Source organism: Suricata suricatta, chromosome 9 (assembly GCF_006229205.1).
Source record: "Suricata suricatta isolate VVHF042 chromosome 9, meerkat_22Aug2017_6uvM2_HiC, whole genome shotgun sequence".
In the NCBI taxonomy this organism is placed as follows: domain Eukaryota; kingdom Metazoa; phylum Chordata; class Mammalia; order Carnivora; family Herpestidae; genus Suricata; species Suricata suricatta.
In genome coordinates, this window is record NC_043708.1 from 37,594,974 (window position 1) to 37,620,682 (window position 25,709).

At 41.3% G+C, this 25,709-nt stretch overlaps 1 protein-coding gene across 1 annotated transcript in view; it reads right to left on the minus strand.

Moving 5' to 3' along the window:
- The window catches only part of PRKCH (protein kinase C eta), a 221,627-nt gene that overhangs the window by 145,920 nt on the left and 49,998 nt on the right, over positions 1-25,709 (minus strand). The window contains exon 2 of the mRNA XM_029951213.1: positions 10,367-10,430. Coding sequence (XP_029807073.1) covers positions 10,367-10,430 — 64 coding nt within the window. The remainder of the gene's footprint in view (positions 1-10,366; positions 10,431-25,709) is intronic.

Here is a 25,709-nt window from a genome sequence, read left to right on the forward strand (position 1 = left end):
ATATCTTCCCTTTCCAGTTTCTCTGTTTTCACTCCCGCAAAGCCTCTTTCTTTCCTGCCCTTTCCTCAACTTGCCATTCATTTCCAGCAGTAGCCAAAGAACTGCTTGGGCCAAAAGAGAAGTGCCCACTCAGTTCTCAGGCCGAATATAGAAAAAGAATAAAACATTTCTATAAAAGCTAAATTAAAAGTAATTAAATCAACATGCTGTCACCTGGCATGAAACATGAGACGGGAATACCGAAAACCAACCTCCATCAGAGATAAGCTTCTTTCCTTTAAAACTGACATTCACTGTGAGCATTGGATATGTGAGAAACTGGGTTGCAGCTTTCAAACGGTAACACATTTCATCTGCCTTCGTGCATGTGGCCACAATGATTGAGCACAGAGCTTAATTATTCTTAAACCAATGCTTTGACACAGGAAGTATGAGCTAAAACCTGAGGCAATGGTAAGAGAAAAAGAAAAAGATCAGGTCTTACTCTCCACAGTAATGTACTACTTTGGCAGAAAGAATAAACAGATCCCCAAATTCAAGTGCACGTTCCATATTCTCCCCAGGAGAAATGTGTATCAAGTAACGTAATAAGAGTCTGAAAGAAGGGGAGCAAGTCAAAGTTTGAACAAAATTTTCTAGACAAGCTTCAAATCCCCAAAGGACAAGGGTTTTGTCAGGCTGTGTTTTTATTTTTAAGATGTTACCCACTCACCCCCTGCCAAAAAAAAAAAAAAAAAAAAACCCTAGTACAGCAGACCTTCACACACACTTGGGGATTTCTGAAGAAAAAGCTTGTCCACACAGAACTTCTGTCTTACAATCTTCATAAAAACACTTCTCCCATTAATTCTTCTGATTTACTTTATTCTTTTAGGAAACTATCTTAAAATTAAACTTTGCAAGTACAAAATGTTATGTAATTGTTAGTAGGAGATGATTGACTTGTCATTCATTTTAAGTGAGAACTTTACGATGGAAGAACTTTACTCATCTCTTCCTACCTGCAGTTTTTGACTCATGGCTTAGTATTTATTTAGAACTTTAAAAAAAATGTGAAGTACCTTAGTCATTGTAATTTTTAACTTGCCTCTTTATAATACGTAAAAATTGGGAATTAATGATAAAATATATAGAGACTAAAAAAATAAAAATAAAAGGAGCCAACACCAGCTTTAATTTATAAATGAGGATACATAATATGTGCTTGAAGTTAAAACATCATATTGAAGATACAAAGGCAATCCAGATTCTGGTTTTTGTCTAGGAAATCGATTTTTGTAATGTGAAGTTTTATCTTAATTTTTTACTTATTAAATACAATTTCAAACACACACAAAAATAGAAAAAAGAGTATAGTAAACCCACAGGTAGCCAACACCCAGCTTCATCAATCAGTTCATGGCTAATCTGATTTTATCTGTACCCCATTCCTTCCTCCTACTTCTTGATTATTCTAAAGTAAATCTCAAATATAGACTAGAAAGGAACAGAGAACACCACCAGCCTTACAGGTACACAGTGGCACTAAATTCATATCTTTCTATAATCTCTCTGAATGTAAATAGACTAAATGCTCCAGTCAAATATCAAATAATTTCACTAGTAAGTATTTCAAAGTGTATCTCTAACAGATACCCCCCCTTTTTGTTTTAAAGAACTGCAAAGCCATAATCATACCTAAATAATATTAATAATTTCTTAATATCATTATGTTTCCAATCTCTGTTCCCATTTTCTCAGTGGTCTCCTAGGGGGTTATTATTTGTTTTACGATTTGTATTTGAATTGGGATAAAATATGGTGCATATATGGAAAGTGGTTAAGATGTCTCTCTTCAGTTATTTTGGTTTTCTCTCCCTCTCTTTTTCTTCCAATTTTTGGTTGAGAAAAACCAAGTCTCTCGTCCTGGAAAATTTTCCAGTCTAGATTTTGCTGATAACATCCCATGGTGTCATTTTAAATGTTCCCATCCCTTCTGACCCGGTGAGTAGATCCGGAAGCCTGACCAGATTCAGTCTTGATGGTTTTTTTGTTTTTAAGCAAAGCTACCTCACAGACTTTGTGATTGTACTTTTCTGTCTGGGGACAAACCATTTAAATTTGAGGTACCGTGAGTCAGGCTGACTTCACTTATGCAAACTGAATCTTAAAATCTCACACCATATTTACCAGGATAACAACGCAGCACCAACTTCTTGATCTGCTCTCACATGGAGAGATCACTACTTTAACTTAATTTCTCTCTGTTACTTCTCTTCCAAGTATAGCAGTTATCAATTCACTCTGACGTATTTGCATCCGATTCCTTTATTTCAATCTTGGTTGGGTTTTTCTTGGTGGTGGTTTTGTTTAGTTTTGTTTTTGGTCCCTCCACTCTTCTAGGTAAAAATTAGTCCAATACAGTGACAATCATAAACAACAGGGCCAGGTTCTGCCATTCTGTCAGCATCTAGCGGTTGCATTCAATTCTAGGTCTGTTTCATCATCATAATCAATTTCATCTTGATTAGGTTGCAGATCTCGTTAGCTCCAGAAAGGTTTAGCCAGAATGAAATACAGAGTGACACAAGACAGCTTTTTCAAAATAACAAATCACTTCATCTGTGTCTACTTCAACTGCACGGCTTAGGGGAATTCTGCATCTGATCAAGAGTACCAATACGTGTGTTAAGATGAAGAATGGTGATGCGTTTCTGATCTAGCTGATAGCATTATGCCTGCGGCTCTGTGAGAGACTTACACAAAGAGTTTTTCATGCTCTATCTTAATTCAGTGACAAGCTCTGTAGGTTTTTTGAGCAGATTCATCTGTTCTTATCCCAGCCTTAAGAATAAAGCTCCACACAGCACACTGTACCAAACTTCGAAGCTACTAGAGTTAACACCAATTCAAACATTACTTTTCAAAGCCTTTTATGTTCTGTTCTTTATTCAAACTTCATTATCAAACATTTTGATGCCAGTTTGAAAGACTGTATACCATCTGGTCAAACAGTACCTGGCATACAGTAAGCACTCAAATATGACTGGATGAGTGATGAATATATAAACAAAATGGGTGTTCATTAAATAAGCCTTCCACATACCTTGACTGAGTTGGACAGATTATGATCTATGGGCCGGAGTCCTGTGCTGGTGTTCAGAGTTCTGCTGTTGGTCAGCCCTGGCTTTCTCTCTCAGTCTCCTCACCGGCCCTCATGGATCCATCTCTCACTGACACCTACAGCTCTACCTTAGGACCAGATTTCTTGACAGACTTCAGGCTCTTATTTCCTCCTAGACATCTCCACTTGGGTTTCTCACAAGCATTTCAAACTCTTTTGGTTTTCTCTCCCTCTCTTTTTCTTCAAAGAGAAAGCTGAATTCATCACCTTCCCATTCCTATATTTCTACCCCGGTGAATGACGCCACAATGTCATTTGAGATTCATCCTAGTTCATCCCTGACATCCACTGAGTTGCCAACTCCTGTTGTTATACTATGTGGAGATTTCTCATACTTGTCCCCTTCTCTCCATCCATCTCCACAGATTCCAGCTTAAATCAGGCTCTACAAAGCTCTTAGCAATTTTAATAGTCTCTTAATAGCTTTCTACACCCTTGTCTTCTCTTAGGCTCTAACCACCACCCCCAGCTCCCAGCCCTTGAACCCACTGCTACCAAAGGAGATCTTATTTCTCTCTGCTTAGAACTCATCATTGGCACCCCCATCACCTCTACGAATCTAGAAGTGATGTGACCATGTAATTTATCTTCTAACCTGGGACCTTTTTGAGAGTGAAAGGTGGCCCTGTTCATAGTTACACTGGTACAGCAGACACAGGCAAAGCTTCACTGAAGGCCCTCCCACGTGTCTGGCCACATCTCCCCCACACTACCCAAACCCCGACACCTCCGCACTACTTTCAGTTTCTGGAACATGCTGCTGCTCTCTCACCACTGTGCCTCTCTACAAACTGTCTTCCCCTCTTGAACTATCCTCCCCTCCTGGCGCATTTCTATTTATCATTTGAACTTGCTTTAAACATCACCTCCCCTGTGAAACTTCCTCTAAAACCTTCTGGCTGATCAGATTACACATCCCTACGCACCACGATCATGCCTTGGACCCATTCCCATGGTGGGACCTGGGCGCCTGTCCTGCACACACAGGCACTTCTGTACGGCCTCCTACAAGCTCCCTCAACACAGTGGCTAAGTCTTGCTCATCTTTATCTCTCCAGCATCTGTGGCGAATCACAGGTCTGCACCAGCAGGTGGTTCCCATGTCCTTTCTCAGTCATGTCTTACATTTAATAAAAGCTTTTTGCCATAGCTGCTATTTCAGCATAATTAATGACAGATAAGAAAATAAGAGAGGGAGAAATGAGGAGTAGTCAGCAGCTCCTAATACCAGTCCTGTATATCGCAGATCAGTGCCTCATGTAAGCAATTTCTTTTTTAAGGAGAGCTTCGGAATTATAGAACCTGAGCTGGTGGCAGGACTCCTATAGGAGGCCATGAAAGGAAAATAGGCTTGGAGACAAGTCAGCAGCATATTAGTCATTGTTAACTAAATTCTTGGGGCTTCTAGTATAAATTAAGTCCAATGTTGAAATAAAACAAACCTGCTGAGCATTCCTGGGGTCCCAGGCAGGGGTCTTGTTGCCATAATAGGAACGTGGGGATGGGAACCCTGCTAGTATACTCTCATATAGCACTCTACAGTTTGCAAAGCACTACACATTTTAATATCTGACCTTCAAAACCACAGCCAGCCTTAGATGCACCCTGAAGCTCAACCAATATTTCTCGAGCTTTGACCATCCCTTGGGGAATCCCAGGCCAATGCTCCTTTCACAGCCCAAGATGCTGGGCAGGCCTGACTTCACAATGTCTTCTTTTTATGTATCTTTTTTTATCCCTTCAGAATCCAAGATAAGAACTAGAGCTCCAGGGACCCTGGGTGGCTCAGTCAGTTGAGCATATAATTTAGGCTCAGGTCATGATCTCATGGCTCATGAGTTCGAGCCCCACATCGGGCTCTTTCTTGACAGCTCAGAGCCTGGAGCCTGTTTCAGATTCTGTGTCTCTCTCTCTCTCACTCTCTGCCCTTCCCTGCTTGTGCTCTGTCTCTGTCTGTCTCTCTCAAAAATAAACATTAAAAAGAATTTTTTTAAAAGATAAGAACTAGAGATCCGAATGTTCTATCAGCCAACCTGATGGCCGGGGATAATCTAGAGTGGCTGACAGGAGTGAAGCCAAGCCCGGGACATTCTTCCGCTGCCGGGCCCAGGCTGCTGCCACAGCTGCGGCAGGTGCACGGTGGAGCTCCATTCCCTCATGCAACACAGAGAGGCAGCTATCACGTCCTCTGCACTTGACAAGGGAGCTGTGCTCTAAAGCAGCAGCAATGTGCAAACTCAAGCTGAGCCCCAGCTTAGGAGCCAAGCTGACAAGACAATGCTCCCACAGTCTAGAGAGAATAGATCTGAGGTTCTAAAATATATCCCACACATAGAAGCTATAGCTCCTGAAATGTCAACATTAAAAATATATGTCTCATGGATAAAACACCAATTCTGGCATCTTTTAAAATGTGCAGCCACACCTAAGAGGAGTGGAGTACCAAGATACTGATCACTATCACTTCAGTGCAAATTTGTCCATGAAGTCACTAACTTCCTTATTGGCAACTGTTCCTAGAGAGAGGAGATCACTAGGCATCTTACCAGAGTAAGACACAGTTAAAGGCAGAGAGCAAAAAGAACTTATAGGTCAGGTAGATTTACCAAGGAAGAACTCAGCCAGCCTCACAATTTTACCAAGGGTCATCTCTAAAAGGATTACCCTTTCAATGACCTGGTAAGGACTCAGCCTTATAAATATTTGGCATTCCTTTGTTCTTATCATTAAAACTAATAAATTAATATTATAAAAACATCCACAAGTATTCTAGTGCCAGTGTTCCAGTGTTGCCAGTATACAGTTAAAGAAGATAGAAACTGAACATAATTTAGTCCTACGGAGGTGGTAGAACTCTTAAAAAGAACTCTTATAATGACTATAGTACAACCAGACATGGTCTAACATGCACGGCCTTCCTCCCATGTAACTTAGTGCAGAAAGGTAGTTCAACACACAGAGAATCTCACCCACTTCCACTCTGTCACTTCTCTCGTGCCTGTGTTTGTCCATACCATGGTTTTGGCCATGTTCCAAGTGCTGTGAGAATGTTCTAGCAACATTGTTCTGTAATACCACATTCCTATTTTTTTTTTTGACTGAGCTACTAGTGGACTCACTTTTCTCACAAACCTTCTATGTACAAGATATCAAGCAAAACAAAAAGCTCTGTGAGTGGATCAAACTCTAATCTGGACAGGTTTTTCATCCCCAAGTGTCTCACATTTCTGCTAATTTCAATATTAGAGCAAAACGATAAGATGCAACAGTCGAGACGACAGAAAAATTAAACATTAACATTAAAGCAGTTCGCCCACGCAAATAAGAACGGTCAGCTGAGAGGAGATAAAACCAAATTTCAAAGGCGTTACCAATTTGCAAAATGCCAACACCAACTAAACAAACCACTAAGCCACATGCTTAAAAATTCTCACAAGGATTTTAGTAATGGTGGAGTGGCTTTTAATAAGCGAACCCTCCCACCAAAAATAATTAAAGCCTCTAGAAAATATAACTTTAAACAATTAGTTGAAAACACTGGAAAGCAACCCAAAAAAGGACAGAAATTAGAAGGAATCTGACACGTGAAAGAAGAAAGTTGTGCTGGTCTAGATCCATTATTTATGGGCCATCTCCCAAGATTATTCCGCCTGCTGGCAAGGGTCAAGTCAACAGAACTCAAACAGAAAGCTACAGTTTCATTGGCTTGAGGAGTGATATGACAAGATTCAGGACTACCAGATAGCTGGAAACTGAGTAGAGAGAATCTAGAAATGAGAGGGCTGCAGAGACAAGAATCCCCAAATCTATAATCCCCTCCAATCTGTGCATATGCATGGGAGATTCGAAGAAGTCCACAAAAACAAGAACTAGAAGGCTAAAAGAAAGGAGATGAGATTTGTTTCTCATTGTAGGAGAGTGAGTTTGAAACTCAAGTCCCACAAAGCTAAAAGGACTTAAACACCTTGGGCTTTCTACTGAAACTCCAACGTGGTTATTATGCCTTATGAGTGAAAACTATGTCCCAGGACTAGGGAATTTGTCCAAAAACTAAGGGGGAAAAGTTAAAAAAAAAATCCCACTCTCAAAAGCCTTCACAATTTTAAGGTGATAACCACTAATTTAGCTGCCTGTTGAAAAATAAAGAACAGAGGAGAAAACCCCTAAGAAAAAGCCCTTGCCAAAATTTAACAATTACCCTTGATTTAAAAGAAAAAGAAGAAAAACCAAATGTATCAGAAAACTAGGACTTGAAACAACTTCCTCAATTGTGATGAAAAGTATATACAAACTGCATACACCTGACATTATACTTAGTCGGTAGAGACTAAATTCCTTCTTCCTAAAATTAGTTATAAGACAAGGAGTTCTGTCGAGAGGCCTGCAGGCATGATAAGACATGAAAAGGAAGTAAAAGCTATAAATATTAGAAAAGAAAAAGAAAACTGTCTTTATTCATAGACAACATGATTATTTACAGAGAAAACACTAAGATAGTTACCAAAAAATGAAACTCTACTAAAACTAATAACTGAATTTTTTAAGGCCATAGGATGCAAAGTCAAGAAACAAAAAATTTCATTTCTATATACTGCTAACAATTTCAAAATAAAAACATTTAAATACCATTTATGGTAGCATCAAGAGTTTAAAATACTTAGGAATACATTTAAAAATATGTGCAAGATCTCTATATTAAAAATTATACAGAATTGGTAAAATTGATATAGATGAGAAACATTAAAAACCATCAATAAATGGAGAAATGCACCATGTTTATGTATTTTCCAATGTTCACAATTGTTTGGATGTGAGTTCTCCTCAAACTGATGTATACATTCAATACAACTTCAGTTCAAAATCCAACATGATTGTGTGTGGAAATTGATAAGCTGACTCTAAAACTGACATCAATATTTAAAATACTGAGGACAACTAAAATAACTTTCAAACAATCAAAAAGAATAATTTGGAAGACTCACACGATTTAGCCTTAAGACTTACTATAAAGTATAAAACAATAGCAATGAAGATGGTGTGATATTGACATGAAGATAGAAAAATAGATCAATGGAATAAAACAGATAACCCTTAAATAGATCCACAGCAGGGTCAATTAACTGATTGGTGACAAAGGTTCCAAGGTGATCCAATGGAAAAATGAAAGTCTTCAACATATGGCCAGTAGTATAACCTGGATTGTAGAATGGGGAAAAGAAATGTCGACCCTTCCACACACAAATATTAAGAAGGAACAAAGACCTAAATATAACATACACAGACCTAAACATAAAAGCTAAGCCTATAAGCTTCTAAAACAGGAGAATATCTTTGTGACACTATGACAGATTTTTTAAGGAGGATAAAAAATATATAAAACTATGACAGAAGGGATTGATAAATTGGACTTCAGAGAAAATTTTTAAACATTTATTTATTTATTTTGAGAGAGAAAGAGTACACATGGGGGAGGGACAGATGGAGAGAGAAATTTTTATTCAGGTTCTATACTAGCCTGGAGCCTGATGCAGGGCTTGATCTCATAACCATGAGATCTTGAGTCAAAAATCAAGATTTGGATGTATAACCAATGGAACCACCCAGGCGCCCCTGGACTTCAAAGAAATTTAAAACCTCTGCTCAAAGACACTGCTAAGAAACTGAAAAGGCAAGCCACATCCTTGGAGAAAGTATTCACAATACAAATTTCTCACAAAGGATACTTATCTAGAAAACATAAACAATTCCTAAAAATCAGTAATTAAAAAACCCCAATTTCACAAAAGACTTGAACTCGCCCTTGGGAAGAAATGACCAGTCAGCTCATGAAAAAGGATTCAACATCGAGGAAATGAAAACTAAAATGACAAGATATCATTTTATACCCACCAGAATGTCTAAAATAAAAGAGAATGACCATACCAAGTGTTGGTGAGGATATGGAATAATCAGAATGCTCAATACATTGCCCGTGGGAATATAAAAATACAACCACTTTAGAAAAACATTTGAGAGTTTCTTAAAAATTTTTTAATATTTATTTTTGATAGAGAGAGAAACAGTGAGCAGGAGTAGGGGATGGGCAGAGAGAGAGGGAGATACAGAATCTGAAGCAGAAAGAGAATGCGACGCAGGGCTAGAACTCATGCACCGCAAGATCATGATCTGAGCCAAAGTCAGATGCTTAACCAACTGAGCCACCCATGCGCCCCAAACATTTGAGAGTTTCTTATAAAGTAGAACACATATTTCCTTTATTACCCAGCAATGGCATCGCTACATACCTATCCAAGAGAAATGAAAGTGTACATCACAAAAATTTATGTACAAGAGTGGGCATAACAGCATTATTTATAATAACCAAAAACAAGGAAGGCTCCAAATGTCTCCAAAGACTCCATCAAGAAGAGAATGGGTAAACAAATTGTACTAAATTTATATAATGGAATACTCAGCAATAGAAAGGAATAGGATGCTAACACACACAATGACCTGAGTGGTCTCAAATTATGCTGTGCACAAGAAGTCACACACAAAAGGGAACATACTATGTAGCTCCATTTATATAAGGTTTGAGAATAGAAAAAAACTATGGTGAAAACACAAAACAAAACATCCCGTTTACTGCATCAGGAGGCTGACTGGGAAAGGGCACAAGGGAACTTTCAGAGTGGTGGAAACGTTTAGTTTGGATTGGCATATTGGTTAGGTGGTTGTGTGCATTTGACAAAACTCAAATTCTTCACTTACGATCTGCTGTGCATTTCACTGTATATAAATTTTATTTTTTTTAAATTAGGGAGTAGGAGGTGGAAGAGGAATAGAATCCTTTAAAGGAGAGAATGATATAAAGATTATAACAAAGGGAACATGATCCTTAGTTTTTAACACATTCAGGGGCCAACCTTTTTGTTGGCCTCACGCCAAAAATCTAAAGTACAATTTAATAGGCATGAACGAAAGAGGCAAGAAGTAATTCAGCTAAGATGATGATCTTGAAGACAATAAAACTCAGTGAGTACATTAAATCATGAGATTGCCAGATTTAGCAAAGAGATTCTTAGAAACCAAGCACCAGCCCACCCAACATAAAACAATTTTTAAAGCATCTTTTACAAAATGCTCTTTTTATAATTTCCATGTTAGAGATTCTTACTGAGTATCAACTAACTTATACCAGAAATACCCAAAACATATCCTTACCTTCAGTGAAGCTCCCTGTTAGGGTTATTACCACAAATACTTTCCCTTCTGGCTCCAGATCCACCTAGAAAGAGAAATGAATTATGTGTTATATTCGAATTGTAAAGTACTTTTTGTGGGCCTCAAATAATTCTCTACAAAGAGGTCTACATGTGCAAATCCCAGCCATAAATCAGACCTCAATCTTTCATCCAACAGTAGAGGAATAAGAAACAAGTGAATGTGCAAGAAACTACAAAGATGAAAAAGCAAATCTAAGAGAAACATTTCATTCAATAAGTTTCCTGGTCTTGAATTGTATTCTCTTCCATTTTGGCTCTTTGTGATATTTTCGAGAAGTCTGCAAAAACTTGGTCACTTTCTGAGGCATTCCTAGTTGATGTCAGAGCAATATGTTATTAACCCATATGGCAGTTGTAAGAAATAGAGAATCAACGGCAACATACAAGGTAATGAACAAATATGGCATGGTCAATTGCAACCTTTCCTTTTAGGAAGTAAAAAGTAGGAGAAGAATACAGTCTGCATCTCTACCACTTTCTCTAAGAGTAATTCATCTTTAAGAAGCACCAGGGAAGGCAATGCAGGAGCTTTGCATTCACTACTCTTGCTCAGTCACTAAGTGTCAACATCCTTTAAAGCTCTTAATCTATGCTCTGAGATATTCCGGACATCCACTCTGCAAAGGAGGCAGCTTGCAGTCTCCCAGCTAGGTCCCGTCCTCCATGCACACTCTAGTCCCCAAAGACCCTCATGCAGCGTGCCTCCAGATTCAGGCAGTGCCCTCTAGTTCTGCTCTGATCACACTAGTCCAAGTAGACAGGCTCTGCCCTCTTCCTGCTGCATGCAAACCTTGAACTACCCTAGAATACCTCTGGGCCTTGGACTGTGTGGTTCTTTTGGACCCCAATAGAAGTTGTCAAAATCTTGTCAGATTCAGCCCATGGCTATTTCTGCCTTTCACTTTTCATCTAAGAGAGAGAGGTGCAGAGAAGCTGAGTACAGATACATACAACTGGTCATTTCTGGTAGGATATTACATTTAAATAAGCAGCAAATCATATGATATGGTGTCCAAACTAGGTGAGGACATGGCCTCCAGCCGGACTGCCCCAGCTGGTTCCGGTCTCTGGGCAAGGTCCTTACCCACCCCAAGCTTCATCGTCCTAATTCAAAAGTCTGTGACATCACTATTCAGCATTTCTGGCACGGCTTCTACCAGATGAGAGCCTTGACGGTGCTATTTACTGTCTTTACTATATGTATAGGTGACAGAGACTGGGGGGAAATGCATTGACCTTACATATTTTATTAATGCCATGCTCTAATCACACACTTTAAAAAAAAAATGATGCCTATTTTGTTCTGACTCAGAAGGTTTCACCCGTACAACAGCCTATTCTAACAAACTCCCCATTCTTCTGCACAAAATCTGCTGTCAAGGTGTTACCACACTGTAGATCACCCCAGTGTTCAAACTGGCTACTTACATCATGACTGCCGCTTAGTTAACAATATCCCCTTAACTATCTTAATACCACTTGTGAACCTCTATGGAACAGTTCTGAAAATAGAGCTCTCCGGAGAGATGACTAAACAGGATGTCAGTCTCTAATTGTCTCCACTCTCTGCCTTGACTTGTTTCAAGTCAAAAATATGTTATTTTTAAAAGCCACTCCCTCATCTTCAATATAAAGGCCTGGCAGAGAGCACATGCATGCACACACACTCAACTCACAATATAAACTGCTGCTGGCACAGAAGGAGCTGCTGCCAGCCTCCAGACAGGAGGTGGTGCCAGGGCCACCTCCGAGATCCTCTGGCCCACGGCCAGCCCATAAACTCCCTCCAACCCTGCCCTGTGGGCCCACAAAGAAGGCCACTTCACCCCCACGGGTCCAGAACTGCTCTCACAGCCAGAGATGCCACCACACAGAATCAGGAGCCCTCACAAGTAGAACAGGTTTGGCTCCTCATTTTTGACCATGATCACCATGGAAAAGCCAGACTCAAACACCAGCTTCAAGCCTCATCCAGCTAAGCTCTCTGGCCTTAGAATAGGGGTTTACAAACTAGTGTCCCCATTGGTTTGATGTAAAAACAAGGCAAACAATGGCGTGGGATGCACACCACAGGGGTTCTGCCACAGAAGATATGCCCATGTCACGTAGTAAGGAGAAGTGCTATGTTGTGAAAATTGTTTGCAGTTTCATACGCATATTTAAGAGTAGACTGAGTTTTAGTGTAAAAATGTATTCCTTTACTGTGTCACTGAGAATCAGTTTGGAAAACATGGCTTTCCATGTTACCTTTTCTATTTACGCAGTGTGTATGGGCCGTTAGCATCTTTTCATAGTGCTTGCCTGGACACCCCCAGTGACAGCCAGCTTGCTCCCTCCACAGCTGGCCTCTTTCATTCTTATAATCCTCAGAAACATCTCTCTCCAAAAGCAGACATGTTTCCACCATTACTTTCCATGCACTGATCTTAGTCTTTCCTCTATAGCTGCAATAGCTATTTTCTCTCCAGGTAGAACATCCATTCCAGCCTCCAGGAACAGCACATCCGCTTTGGGAACTATCCCTCCTTTACGGTAGTCCAGATGGTTCAGCTAGGATTCTACTCCTAGCTCCAGGTTGGAAATGTGACCCAGGCCTTGCCAATCAGGGCACTGAATTCTTCCAGCCATGATGGCCGATTTGAAGCTGACACATACCCTATATCCAGTCATCTGAGTCGTCACTACTTCCTACCCACAGTAACTGGCTCAGGTGTGGGCACAAAATCCAACTGAATCCAATTAGGAATTCTGAATCTCTAAGGAAAAGACAAGATCTCACTTCTGCTGAACTTTCATCTCGAAGGACATAAACTTGGGAGTGTCCAGCATCCTTTCTATCACCACACTGGGCTGAAGAAGGAAGCCAGCTACAAAGAGAAAGCGAGAGACAGAAAAGACCAGGTCATGATATCATTTACATCCTTAGATCAGGTAAGGCTTGATTCTTCTGGACTTTTCAGCTATTTGAGCCTGTAAATTCCTTTTGCGTTGGCCAGTTTGAGTACGGTGTTCTACCATCTGTACCCTAAAGACTTATCCAAATTGGCAGCAAAGAAAATTAGTCAAAGATTTAAAAACAGTTATCACCTCCCCTTTACACTTTCGAACATCCATGCTACCCCCTGCAATCTGATCCTCTGCCTCCTTTTGGCACTGAAACAGCTTCTGCGACCAATGACATGTCCCACTGTCAAATCCAAAGATATGTCTGTTTTCATCTCCACTGATTCCTGTAGCTCTGATGCTCTTGACAGCTTCCTTCTTTATGATTTCCTTGCTCCCTGTTTCTAGGGCACCCACTTTCCTCATCTTCTTCTCACTGTTCTCTTTCTCTCTCAGGCTCCTTTCCAGCATCTCTCTCTCTCTCTCTCTCCCCCCTTCTCCCTCCCTCCCTCCCTCCTTTCCAGGATGTCTCTCTCTCCCTCTTGGGTTGTCTTTAAACTGTGCCAAGTCCTCTGTTTCTTCCACTGGAAGGTTCCGCCTTATGATTTCAGCACCAACTTAAGATTATTTGGGGGAGGAGTAGGAGAAAGAAACAAACATATCAGAACTTCCCAAATGGTGCAGGCTGAGGACAAGGGGCTGTGTCAGATTCATTTCTGAGCACATACTTCACTCCCAAACCTATGTATGCACCATTTCCGAAAGTCTCTATCCCTGTGTCCTTTAGTTCAACATGTCAACATGCCCAGAGTCCAAATTCTTGTCCTCACACAGTCCTCACCACCACTGACACACCAGCCGCAGCTCCTTGCCACATACATACAATTTTACCAGATCCCAACCAGCCCACTTTCTATGCCTTCCTAAACCTGCCTCTTCCTCCCTACGCCTGCCACCATGCCTCACCTGGCTGCCTGCAATGACCTTCTAGCTGTTTCCTCACTCCAGACTCCCTGTCCCCAAGCTGCTGCCAATGACAGGTTTCAAAAATGAAAATATGACCACGTGAATGAGAATCTGACCATGTGGCTTCCTAATTTAAAATCCTTCAATGTTTCCTCTTCTTTCCTTGATAAGGTCCCAACTCCCTAGCACGGCACATAGCCATGCATGCTGTGTCCCCACCATGCCAAACACATACAACCTGTACCCCAGCCTCTTCTAATTACTTGTAGACTCTCCAGGGAGTTATGATTTTTCATTTAATCTGAGAGATCAACAAAATGTGTATGAGTGAGAGAGTGTACTGAGGAATACAGTGAAAATTGTGAAAAACATACATTAGCTGTCTGACACCAATTGCCTATTGATTGGGGGCATGCAACCTTTCTGGCTGGAAAACCCCTTCCTCTCTTTAATTGTCAGACTTCTATTTGTCAATCATAACTCAACTCAAGGGGTGCCTAGGTGGCTCAGTTGGTTAAGTACCCGACTTTGGCTCAGGTCATGGTCTCACAGTTAGTGAGTTTGAGCCCTGTGGTGGGCTCTGTGCTGACAGCTCCGAGACTGGAGCAGGCTTCAGATTCTGTCTCCCTCTTTCTCTCTGCCCCTCCCCCATTTGCACTCAGTCTCTATCAAAAATAAAAAAGCATTAAAAATTTTTAAAAGCTCAATTCAAAACTCATCCTGATAGGAAGACCTTCCCACACTTTTTTTTTTCCTTTGAGAGTGAGAATGTGCATTTGTGTGCATGAGTAGGGGAGGGGCAGACAGAGAGGGAGAGAGAATCTTAAGCAGGCTTAATGCCCAGTGCAGAGCCTGATGGAGGAATCAATCTCACAACCATGAGATCATGTCCTGAGCCAAAATCAAGAGTCAGATGCTTAACTAAGCCACACAGGCGCCCCAATCTTCCCAGACCTCTTCAAGCAGTTGGACAACTCCACACCATTATATATCCTCGCTGGAACCCACGTCATACTGGAGTCATTATGCCCTGTCCCTTAGAATCTACCTTGACATAAGAGGACTGAAACATTCATGGAACTAATGAGTAACTAAGTTAACAAATATGGATATCCCAAACTCCTTCAGAAGCTTCCGATAGGGCATGGTTTTCTCCTCCTTCCATTTTAATCAGTTTCCTTCAGATGTGCCTTAATTTATCCATGTATCCTTAAGGAGAGAATATCAGCCTGTAGGTATAACCTGGCCCTTACAGAGGAGAGCAAGATAATACCAACCTTGATCTTGACAGCGACACTGTTCATTGCTGATGCAGTTACAGACTACATGAGCACTATGGTAGCCCCTGTGAGCCAGGGTGAGTTTGCTATCAACCAAAACCTTTGCACCTCTTCTATGTGCCATTAGGTTCTGCTTCCTACATCCTGTGTGGTGGTTAGGCCCCAAATCCTTGGAGCTTCCTATTTTTTCCCTAGAACTACAGGTTGTTCTAGGCCCCAAGGTTTGCTACATCCCACATCCACTTGGATCAAATCATTTTCCTTCTCAGCTGTATGGCCTCCAATGTCAGGGTGGCAGTTTGCTATGTCATCATCTGAAGCACTGAGAGAATGTCCAGCAGAATCGGGCTGAGGCCAGAGTGCCAGGGAGGCTTCACACAGCAATGGATGCCTTTGGCATTCTTTCTGTGACAGACATTCAGGGAGAAATAACTATATTAACCCTTCTCTCCAAAAGACCACTTCTGTGCGTCAGGAGGGAAGCCCCTGGGCAAAACTCAGAGAGCAATGGACTTTTTAAAAATGAAATTCTAATGCACAAGTAGATAAATGAGAAAAACTCAGAGTCAACAAATGGAACTATAACCAATGGATGTCTATGTGCAAAACAGTGAACTTCAACTCCTACATTATAACTTACACAAAAATTAACTCAAAACGGGTCACAGACCTAAATGAAAAGCTTTAAAATTTAATACTTCAAGAAAAATACATAAGGGAAAGTGGGGGGAACTCTGGGTTAGACAAATTTTTCTAGCTATGAAATCAAAAGCACAATCCCTGGAAGAAAAATGATAAATTGGACTTCATCAAAATTAAAGTTTCTCTCTTTGAAAGATATGGTCAAGAGTATGAATGACAGCATATGTCCATACAAATATATGTATACAAATGCTCACAGGAGTTTTTTAAATGTTGTATAGGGGCGCCTGGGTGGCGCAGTCAGTTAAGCATCCGGCTTCAGCTCAGGTCATGATCTCATGGTTTGTGGGTTCCAGCCCCGCGTTGGGCTCTGTGCTGACAGCTAGCTCAGAGCCTGGAGCCTGCTTCAGATTCTGTATTTCCCTCTCTCTGACCCTCCCCTGCTCGTACTATATCTCTCTGTCTCTCAAAAATAAATAAAAAACATTAAAAAATTAAAAAATAAAATAAAATGTGGCATAGCCTTATACTGGAATAGTATTCAATAATAGAGTGAATTGTTGATGCATGCAATAACATAGAAGAATACTGAATGAAAGAAACCAAACCAAAAATAGTACATTCTGTCTAGAAAAGGCAAACTAATCTATAGTGACAGAAAAGTGATCACTGATTTCCTGGGGGCAAGGGTAAGGAAAATATGTCAGGTGGTAGGGAGGGATTACCAAGGGGCATGACCATGCCAAGACAATTAAATGGAGAAAGAATATTCTTCCTAACTAATGGTGCTAGGACAACTGGATATCTACATGCCAAGGAATGAAGGTGGCCTGTACCTTATCCCATGTGTAAACATGAACTCAATGTGGATCAGAGACCCCATGACAGAGCTAAAACTATAAAACTCTTACAAGAAAGCACAGGAGTAAATTTCCCTGACCTTGGTTTGGACAGATGGTTTCTTAGGTATGACATCCAAGTACAAGATATGACATCAAGTACAAGAATATGTACAAGCGATAAAAATAAGAAGTGATAAGTTGGACTGCATCAAAGTTAAGGTATAAAAACAAACAAGAGTCTATACCTTACTGCCCAGAGACCCTTTCCCAAGTGCCATTCTCATCAATTTTCTTCATCGAAGCCTCAGCTGGCTTCCCCGTGCCTTCAGAATAAAACTTAAGCTGCTCCACCTGGCTTTCTGGGCTGCCTGGGTTCCCTTTTCACTGCCTCCCCATTAATTTATCCAAACTTCTGTTTCAAGCTTCCATTCTTTAAACCTGCTCTTCGGTGGGACCTGCCTCCTCACCATGGCTTAGCCATTTCATGCTGTTGTCTCTGCTAGGAAAGTCTCTCTTCATCTATCCATTCATTCAAATCTTTACTGAATTTTTCCTGGGGGCCTGGATCATCACCAGGTGCTCAGGATTTCCCAAAGTCGCTCCCTGGGGCTGCAGGTGGGATGTGGAAACCAGTGCACTTGGTGAAAATGAACCAGCCATAGGAGCTGAAGGAAGGAACTTCTTCCAAGATCTTGACATGAGCATTGATCCCTCTAGTCTCAAAATTCCTATCTTGAGTATTATCTTACTACTCATCTATGCCCTTGAACAGTTAGATAAAATTTCACATACTTATATCTTGTCACTTGCAGTAAGTCTGTAAGCTCCATTCCAGCAGGATCTCACACTTTTATGTTCCCCAAAGGGCCTAGTAAAGATCTTTGAACCAGAGGTGCTTGGGTGGCTCAGTCAGTTAAGCATCCAACTTCAGCTCAGGTCACGATCTCACAGTTTGTGAGTTCAAGCCTCATGCCGGGCTCTGTGCTGACAGCTAGCCTGGAGCCTGTCATCGGATTCTGTGTCTCCCTCTCTCTCTGACTTCCCCTTCTCACAGTGTCTCTCTCTCAAAAATAAATAAAACATTTAAAAAAATAATTTTAAAAAATCCTTGAACCAAATAAACACTCAAATATCTGCTGATTTAATCTAATGAGTTTAGTCTAATGAGTTGAATTGGAAGTTGCATCGGATCACCTCAATTTCATCACCTATAAAATGGGAATAATATTTTATGCTGTAATAAACATGTCACAGCACTTCACAAAATATAAAAGCATTCCAAAATGACACCAAGGCGTACCCATAGCAAGCAGAGTACTTGGGCCCACTGCCCAAGAATCCTGCTCTGTTTGCTTAATGTTCCCACTAGATCTCTAGGATTCCCTCCCTCCCCTCTACACCCCCAGCCAGTGTTTGCCTTCCCTTGGCAACACTTGGCAGAAGGTGAACAAGTCACTTACACCCCAATTCTGTCTCCTTGGCCATGAAACGAGAGGACTGTCTAAAAACTCTCCTAGCTCTGATGTTGCATGATTCTAAACAGGCTTAGATAAAAGCCTACACACAGGACTCAACGGAAACACTCATTTAATTAACTGGTAATAATTTACAACCATTTCCCTTCACTAAAAGCATTAGAATTGACCACAGACAGGAACCTCCTGTCTACCTAATATCCATCTTGTCCTGGGATAAGCAGAGGGATCTAGTATATTAAAAGAAAGAAAAACAATCCTTTATTTGAGCAAAAGTAGAAGTTCACCTAGACTCTCTGGACCTTGAGCCAAACATCTCTGAGATTCAGATTTTTGGTTTGGTGGCTTGTTTCTATAACTTTTCTAAGTCCTGCTCTAGGGATAAGTAACCAGCTAAAACCATGATAAAGTACTTCACAATTCTCTTCTACCTGAAACTGTCAGTCTTAAGAATAAGAATTCAAATTCCCAGAGGAAAAAAAGCACAGGATTGTCCCAATAACCAACAAGAAGATACGCAGCTGTGTTCTTTAATAATACAAATAACAGCTACTATGGCTTGAGTTCATCAATGTGTAGGAGCTAAGTGCCTGACCTACACTGTTTCTCACCTTCACCACCTATAAGTATCACTACCACCACTATACAGATGGAGAAAATGGAGGCTCAGAGAGGTTATACAATTGACCAAGTTCACCAGCAGTGAAGCCCAAGACAAGACTCAGATTCAAGGAAGATCACATACTGGTTCCATAGTGGCCCGTCTCAAGGCCGCTATGTGTGATGGCATCTGCCTATGGGTTACTGCAGGCTTACACGTGTCTTTTGCTTCTCCTGATACCAGCCTGCCTGTGCTTCTGACACGTTAGGTCATCACATTACCTGTGTCCTTTGGGAACTCAGGCAAGACTCATGTCATCAGCACCTGAGGGTGCTCCATGTCAAATGCCTGCCTCTTCAGTGTCCCAGACTCGCCTCCTCACTGCCAAGGTAGTGGCACCAGCCTCACGGTATCACTAAACGGCTCCCCTTGGGGTATGAGGCAGGAGCCGCTAAGCATGGCAAATCTGTGCTGGAGCTGGAGAAAAGCTGTGGGCAGCTCAGGAGCCATTAGTCAGCTGCCTGGAGGACCCGAGTCAATGTCATGTGCTGCAGACACACAACGAACGCATCCCCTCACTGAGGGAAGGCGTTTACAGCAAAAGGGGGTGAATGAGGCAAATCCCAAAACCTGCTGATTTTCTCTTTTCATCTAACAGCTGGACAAGTTTTAGGAGTTAAAAGCACACTAAGAAGTATCACGGATTAAAATTATCAGGAAAAGGTGGCAAAAACTGAACAGAATAGTGAGGCTTATCAAATCTGACTCAAGTTGAAAGTGAAGGAAGATACTATCTTTATTTTGGTGATTATGCCCTCATCTGGCCAAGTCTGGACCCTCCATTAGGGTCAGGAAAGGGGATGGGCACAGAGCCATGAGCTGTGACCACTGCTCTGGTGACAGGACATCTGGTGGACTGGTCTTTAAGTTTGTTTTTGTTCTTTTTATATATCTACGGTTCCAAGTCAGAAGTGATTTCTTAACTCCACTGAGCAAGTGAAGATGTTTCAAGAATACTAAAGAATCTGTCTTTGAAATTCATGCTTAAGCTCATGATAACTCTTCACCAGCCCAGCTAAACATACCCACAAAACCGTTGTAAATTTACCTCAGAGTCCATTACCCCTATGTTTTAGCACAAATGATGTATCTCTGGCAAAGTTACAATCTGTTGCATTAAAATTAATTTTTCAGTTTCTATGCCCATAAGGAAAAATCAAGATTGATTCAAGGTAAACATTAGGTATCTGAGAGGTTTTGTTTTCTCTCCCAACAAGTGGGCTAAGGATAGACAGAAATGGTCTGCTGTAGAAGTGCTGTTGACGTCTGTCTCTCCATCTTTGGCTCCAGTATCTGTGGGACTGAAAATGTAAATTAAACGAAGGTTGCCTTAGGCTGTTCAAAACGCTCCACTACAGTTCCTCTCCCTTTACCTCCCAGCTAGTTTAATCTGTGCTAGAAGGCTTATCTGATGCCTCCAGTGTGAATGAGGACAGAGGATCTGAAGTCCAAGGCTGCCAGCACTCCTAATGGACCAAAAGGAGCAGGCCAACCCTTCTGAAGAAGCCAAACCTGCCCTGAAAACCTGCAGAGACTTCTCAGAATAGCACCCTCCAAAACGGAGAAGACACTTTCCTTCTCCTCCAATAGGGTGTCCCCAAGGACCTCACACCAAAGCAGACCCTGAAGTGAGAGAGAGAATCAAAGTAATTGTGTTCCCTCTCCTTACTGCGTATCTCCCACATCAAAGAACACTTTAAAGGAGCACTTTCTTCATGATCTCAATGCTTCTCTTCTCTGCTACACAGACCCTTCCAGGAAGAGAACATACTCTCTCCCAGCCAGGACGAGGCACTAGATGAAAAGGACAGGTGGCTGTTTGAGCATGGCTGCGGGGGACAAAGGCTGTCCATGCCTAACCTCCCCCTCAGCAGCCTCCTTCCTTTTCCACAGCCTCTGTGGTTTTCTGGTAAGAGCTGTCAGTGCCACAAGAAGCCTCCTCCTCTGGAGGGAAGCTCGCAGAAGAAAGGAGAAATAGCGGGAGATAGTCTAGTAAGTTTTGCCACAGATGTTAAGTTACTTTTCTAGAGTGAACAGGGATAGATCAAGTATTTGTAATAAAATAATTAGTCCCTCCTGTTCTGCCCCATCCTAACATTTTAAACTAAAGACATCAGATTAGTTTTTAAAGTATATAAATAAATCCAGAATTACTCTACATTGTTGACTCTTACTATCCATCATAATGGAGGAAGAAGGCAAAAACTCTAGCCAAACCAAATCAAGGTAGTCAAAACTACATATTTATCATACTTAAGCATTCGGGATGTTTTATACGCTTATCTACTTAAATAGTCATTTAGGCTCTAGGTCAACTTCAAATTTGAAGGGACATCAGCAAATACCTTTAGCCCAAATGTCTCTCCCAAATGGTTATTTTATGACACCTGTACTCTTTCTGGTCTTCTGGAGGGAAAGAGAGATGAAAGCTCTACAGAAGAAGGGACATTTATGCCCTTTCTAGAAATTCAGATAGTTTTCCAGGTAGACCAGGGAAAGAAGTATATACCAATTTATAGAGGACCTATTCGTGTTACATATGGTTGAATGCAGACTCTGCCAATGAAACAAGTCAAAAACAACACTAGAAAGGAAAGGGTATTCAGTCAATCATGGCCTCAGGACACAATGGAAAATTAGCCCTTACCTTAGGACAATGGAGAGCCACTGAGGGGTTTTAAAATCAGCAATGTTACAGGATCACATCTACATGACAGGTCCCTGCCTATACAGTGTTGGGATTATAAGGAGAAAGAAGCTGGTGGTGGGCATATACATTCAAAGACTAGTCCAGCAGTCTTAGTGAAGGATGACAATGACTTGAGCTAAGCCAGCAGAAGAGGGGATGGACAGGAGGAGGCAGACAAAGACAGGGGAGAGAGAAGCAGCTAAACCTTGTAATGGAAGTGTAGTAGAAGATGAAAGAGAAATAGTCACAGAGTCTCCAGGGCCAATGGTGGTCCCTGGTGCCATTAACTGAGACAGGAACTCCAAAGATATGAGCAGATCTGGAGGAGAGATAAAAGTTTAATGCGTGATCATTACCCATGTCAATCCATCTACAGCTTAAGAAATGCAGATGAAGAACGAGGAAGGCCACAAAGATATAAAATATAGCCCAGTACAGTCTTAGCCAAGAAGGTAAGGACAACATTGAAAGCACATGCAGATTAAGAGAAAGAACAATCAAGTTATAATAAGTGGAAGGGAGGCCACTGTGAGTCAAGAGACCAGCAGGAGCATAAGTAGAACAAATATCAGAATACAAACTAGACTAGTGCGTGTAGAGGAGTGTCCATTCAGAGGACTAAGAGAGGGTTGGAGGCAAAACCATAGAAAACACTGCACTGGGAGAACTTTAACTTTATTATGCAGACAAAGAGCAGTCACTAAACGTTTCTGATTATGCAAATTAATGGAGAATAACAAATAAAAGCAACATTTGGTCTATTAAGACCAATGAACAGGGGAGCACTATGGTCTAGAAATATGAAAAGTTTTATAAAGGTAGAATCAGCGGAAATTAGAAATCATTTAAAGAGAGTAAACAAAAGTAGTAAAAAGGCAAAGGAATATTGAATTTTGGACCCAAGTAACCTAGGGGTCAGCAAACTATGACCCATAGGCCAATTTCAGCCTGCTGCTTATTTTCGTAAGTAAAGTTTTATTGAAACACAGCACACCTATCTTTGTTTACATAAAATCTATGGGTGTTTTTGTGCTACAAAGGCAGAGGTAAGTAGTTATAACTGAGACCTTATGGCCCAGTAAGTCAAAAATAGTTACTGTCTGGCCCTTTACAGAAAAGTCAGCCAACCTCTGTTGCCATCAACCAACCAGGGAACGCAGGGGGAAGGAACATGTTTTAGAAGGAAGGAAATGAGTTCAAATTTGGACACAAGGTACTTAAATAGAAACATCTAGCAAGAACTTAGAAATAAGGACAAACAGTGAAGATAGGGATGAGGTTCTGATTTGGAAATCTTTCCCAAAAGGTGATCACTAAGAGCCATGAATTTTTTTCGAGAAAGAGCACAGGAACAGGAGAAACAGGAATGTAAATTCATTTAGGAAATGGAAGAAAGAAGAACCAAGTGCGAGGTCATGGGAAGTGAGAGAAAACAGCTTCAAAAGAGAAGAGAAGCCACATGCTGCAGAGGTGGAGGAAGGTAAGGACATAATAGGGTCCTCAGGCTTGGGAGCCGGGAGGTGATAGATGGACTTCTTCCAGGAGACCCATCCCATCTTTAGCAGCTCGGTTGGAAAGGTCCTCCTCATACTAAGCTAAAGCATGTCTATATCTCTGTACCTTCTCCTTCAAGTTTAATTCCACCTCTACCATTTACCCTGCCAAGATAGGGACAGAGAGAACAGGATAAAGGCAGGATGGAACAGGTCGTTTAGTTAAATTATACTATGTAGTTTGAGTTAGAAGATAAAGCTAGAAACGCAAGGTTTGGATGCCAAGTTGAGTTCAAATTTAAGTTTAAAAAATGAGACTAGTAATAGTAAGGATAGACTAGAAGACAAGCTAGCAGGGAGCAGACTGGACCGGGGATAGGGTGCACAGTTAAGCATCTGTTCCAACGGTCCAGGTCGGCAGTGGAGAAAATGGGAGGAAAACACTGCAAGGGGGCCTAGCATGACTTGGGGACTAAAGGTTCAAGATGATGAAAAACTAAAAAAGGCTCCAGGATCCAGAAGCTTGTACGACAGCCTGGAAGAAGTAGGAGAATCCAGAAGGTCAGTTGGGTGTGGATGACTCTAATTTATAAACATCTTGAATTTGAAAGGAGAGGTTCAGGTAGCAATGTTTGGCCAAAAGATAGATGGGTCTGAAACTTAAAACAAAGGGCCACGGCAGAGTTTCAAGCGTCACCCACCCTGGATGGTGAGATCTGGCCCTGCAAGGGACTCTGTGCTCACAGCGTGGAGCCTGCTTGGGATTTTCTCTCTCTCTCTCTCTCTCTCTCTCTCTCTCTCTCTCTCTCTCTCCCCATGCTCTACCTCCTTCCCTCCCTTTCTCTCTCTCTTCTCAAAACAAATAATCATTTTTTTAAAATGCCTTCATTAGGACAGAAGATTTTTCAGGGCAGTAAAACTATTCCATATGATACTACACTGATACGTGCAGGACACTAAGCACTTGTCAAAGCGCTTGAAACTTCACAGCCCAGTGAACCTGAATGCATGCAGTTAAAAAATAAAAAGTATTTAAGGGAGTCAAGAGATCTCAGGATGGAATGCAGACCAAAACATGAGAATCAACTGCATTAAAATGTATGAAATCACCTCGCTAAAGGGAGTAGGGAAAAAAGGTGCTGAGCTAAGTAACTCTGGGAGTGAGCGAAGGCTCTAAGGCAAAAAGGAAGCACTTATCTGTAGCTAAAGTTGAGCAGCGGGAATGAGCCCAGCTAACTATTCTGACACCACTATACATGTGAGTAATGGACGGCTGGAGGGCAGTGGGAGGCCGCTTCTCACTCTGGGGGTAGGAGTCTGCAGAGAAGGGGAGAAAGACCAGAATGACCCATATGCTACTGCATTGGAGTTGGAGACATCCATATGAACTCATGTTTGCTTCATACAGCTGCAGACGGACACACATTGAAATACTTATAGATACGGGTATACATAAAAGTTAGGACACACATCTATTTCCTAGAACTGTCAGCTGGGAGGCCCTGCACCCAAGGGGCAACATGCACACCCAGCTTCCAGAACTTGGTTTCTAATTCCATTCTCTGATAAAAGGAACCAGAGCTCCTTGAAAAAATGGCTGATTACAGGGATGCACTAAGGAATATATAAAATAAGCCTGGAGCACCTTGCAGTGCTAGCAAGAGTAAGAAAGCATTAAGGGACGCCTGCGCGTCCGAATTAGGCTCAGGTCATGATTTCACCATTTGTGAGTTTGAACCCCACATCGGAGGCTCTATGCTGACAGTTCATAGCCTGGAGCCTGCTTCAGATTCTCCCTCTCTCTCTGCCCCTCCCCAACCCACCCTCAGTCTCTCTCTCAAAAATAAACATTTTTTAAAAATTAAAAAAAAAAGAAAGCCTTAAAAAAGAGTCCCACAGTAATGGGGTATTTCACAAAAGGATATAGAAGCCACTGAAAGAGCTCCCAAAAACCAAAACTGGAAGAGTTTGAGCAAAAAAAAAAAAAAGTGTAGAATTGTATATAGCCTCAAGTATAAATATTCATAAGTCCACAGAGACCTAAATAAATGACTGAATAAATAAATAAACAAATGGGGGAGGGGACAAGTCTCCAATGGAAGAAATTATCAAAGAATGTATGTACATACTGCCCCCCTCCAGGAGGTAGGCCATAACTCATCACACCTTAAGCGTGGGCTCTGCACAATGACTTCCTTCCAAAGCAAACAGTACAGAAAGGGAGGAAAAGGAGTAAGTTCAGGGGAGAAACCTGACAAACACTAGCTCAGCCATGTGATCAAGGCCCACATCTACAAGATTAAATCTTGTTGATAGTATGCCTGTATGTAATGGGTAGCAATGTTAACTG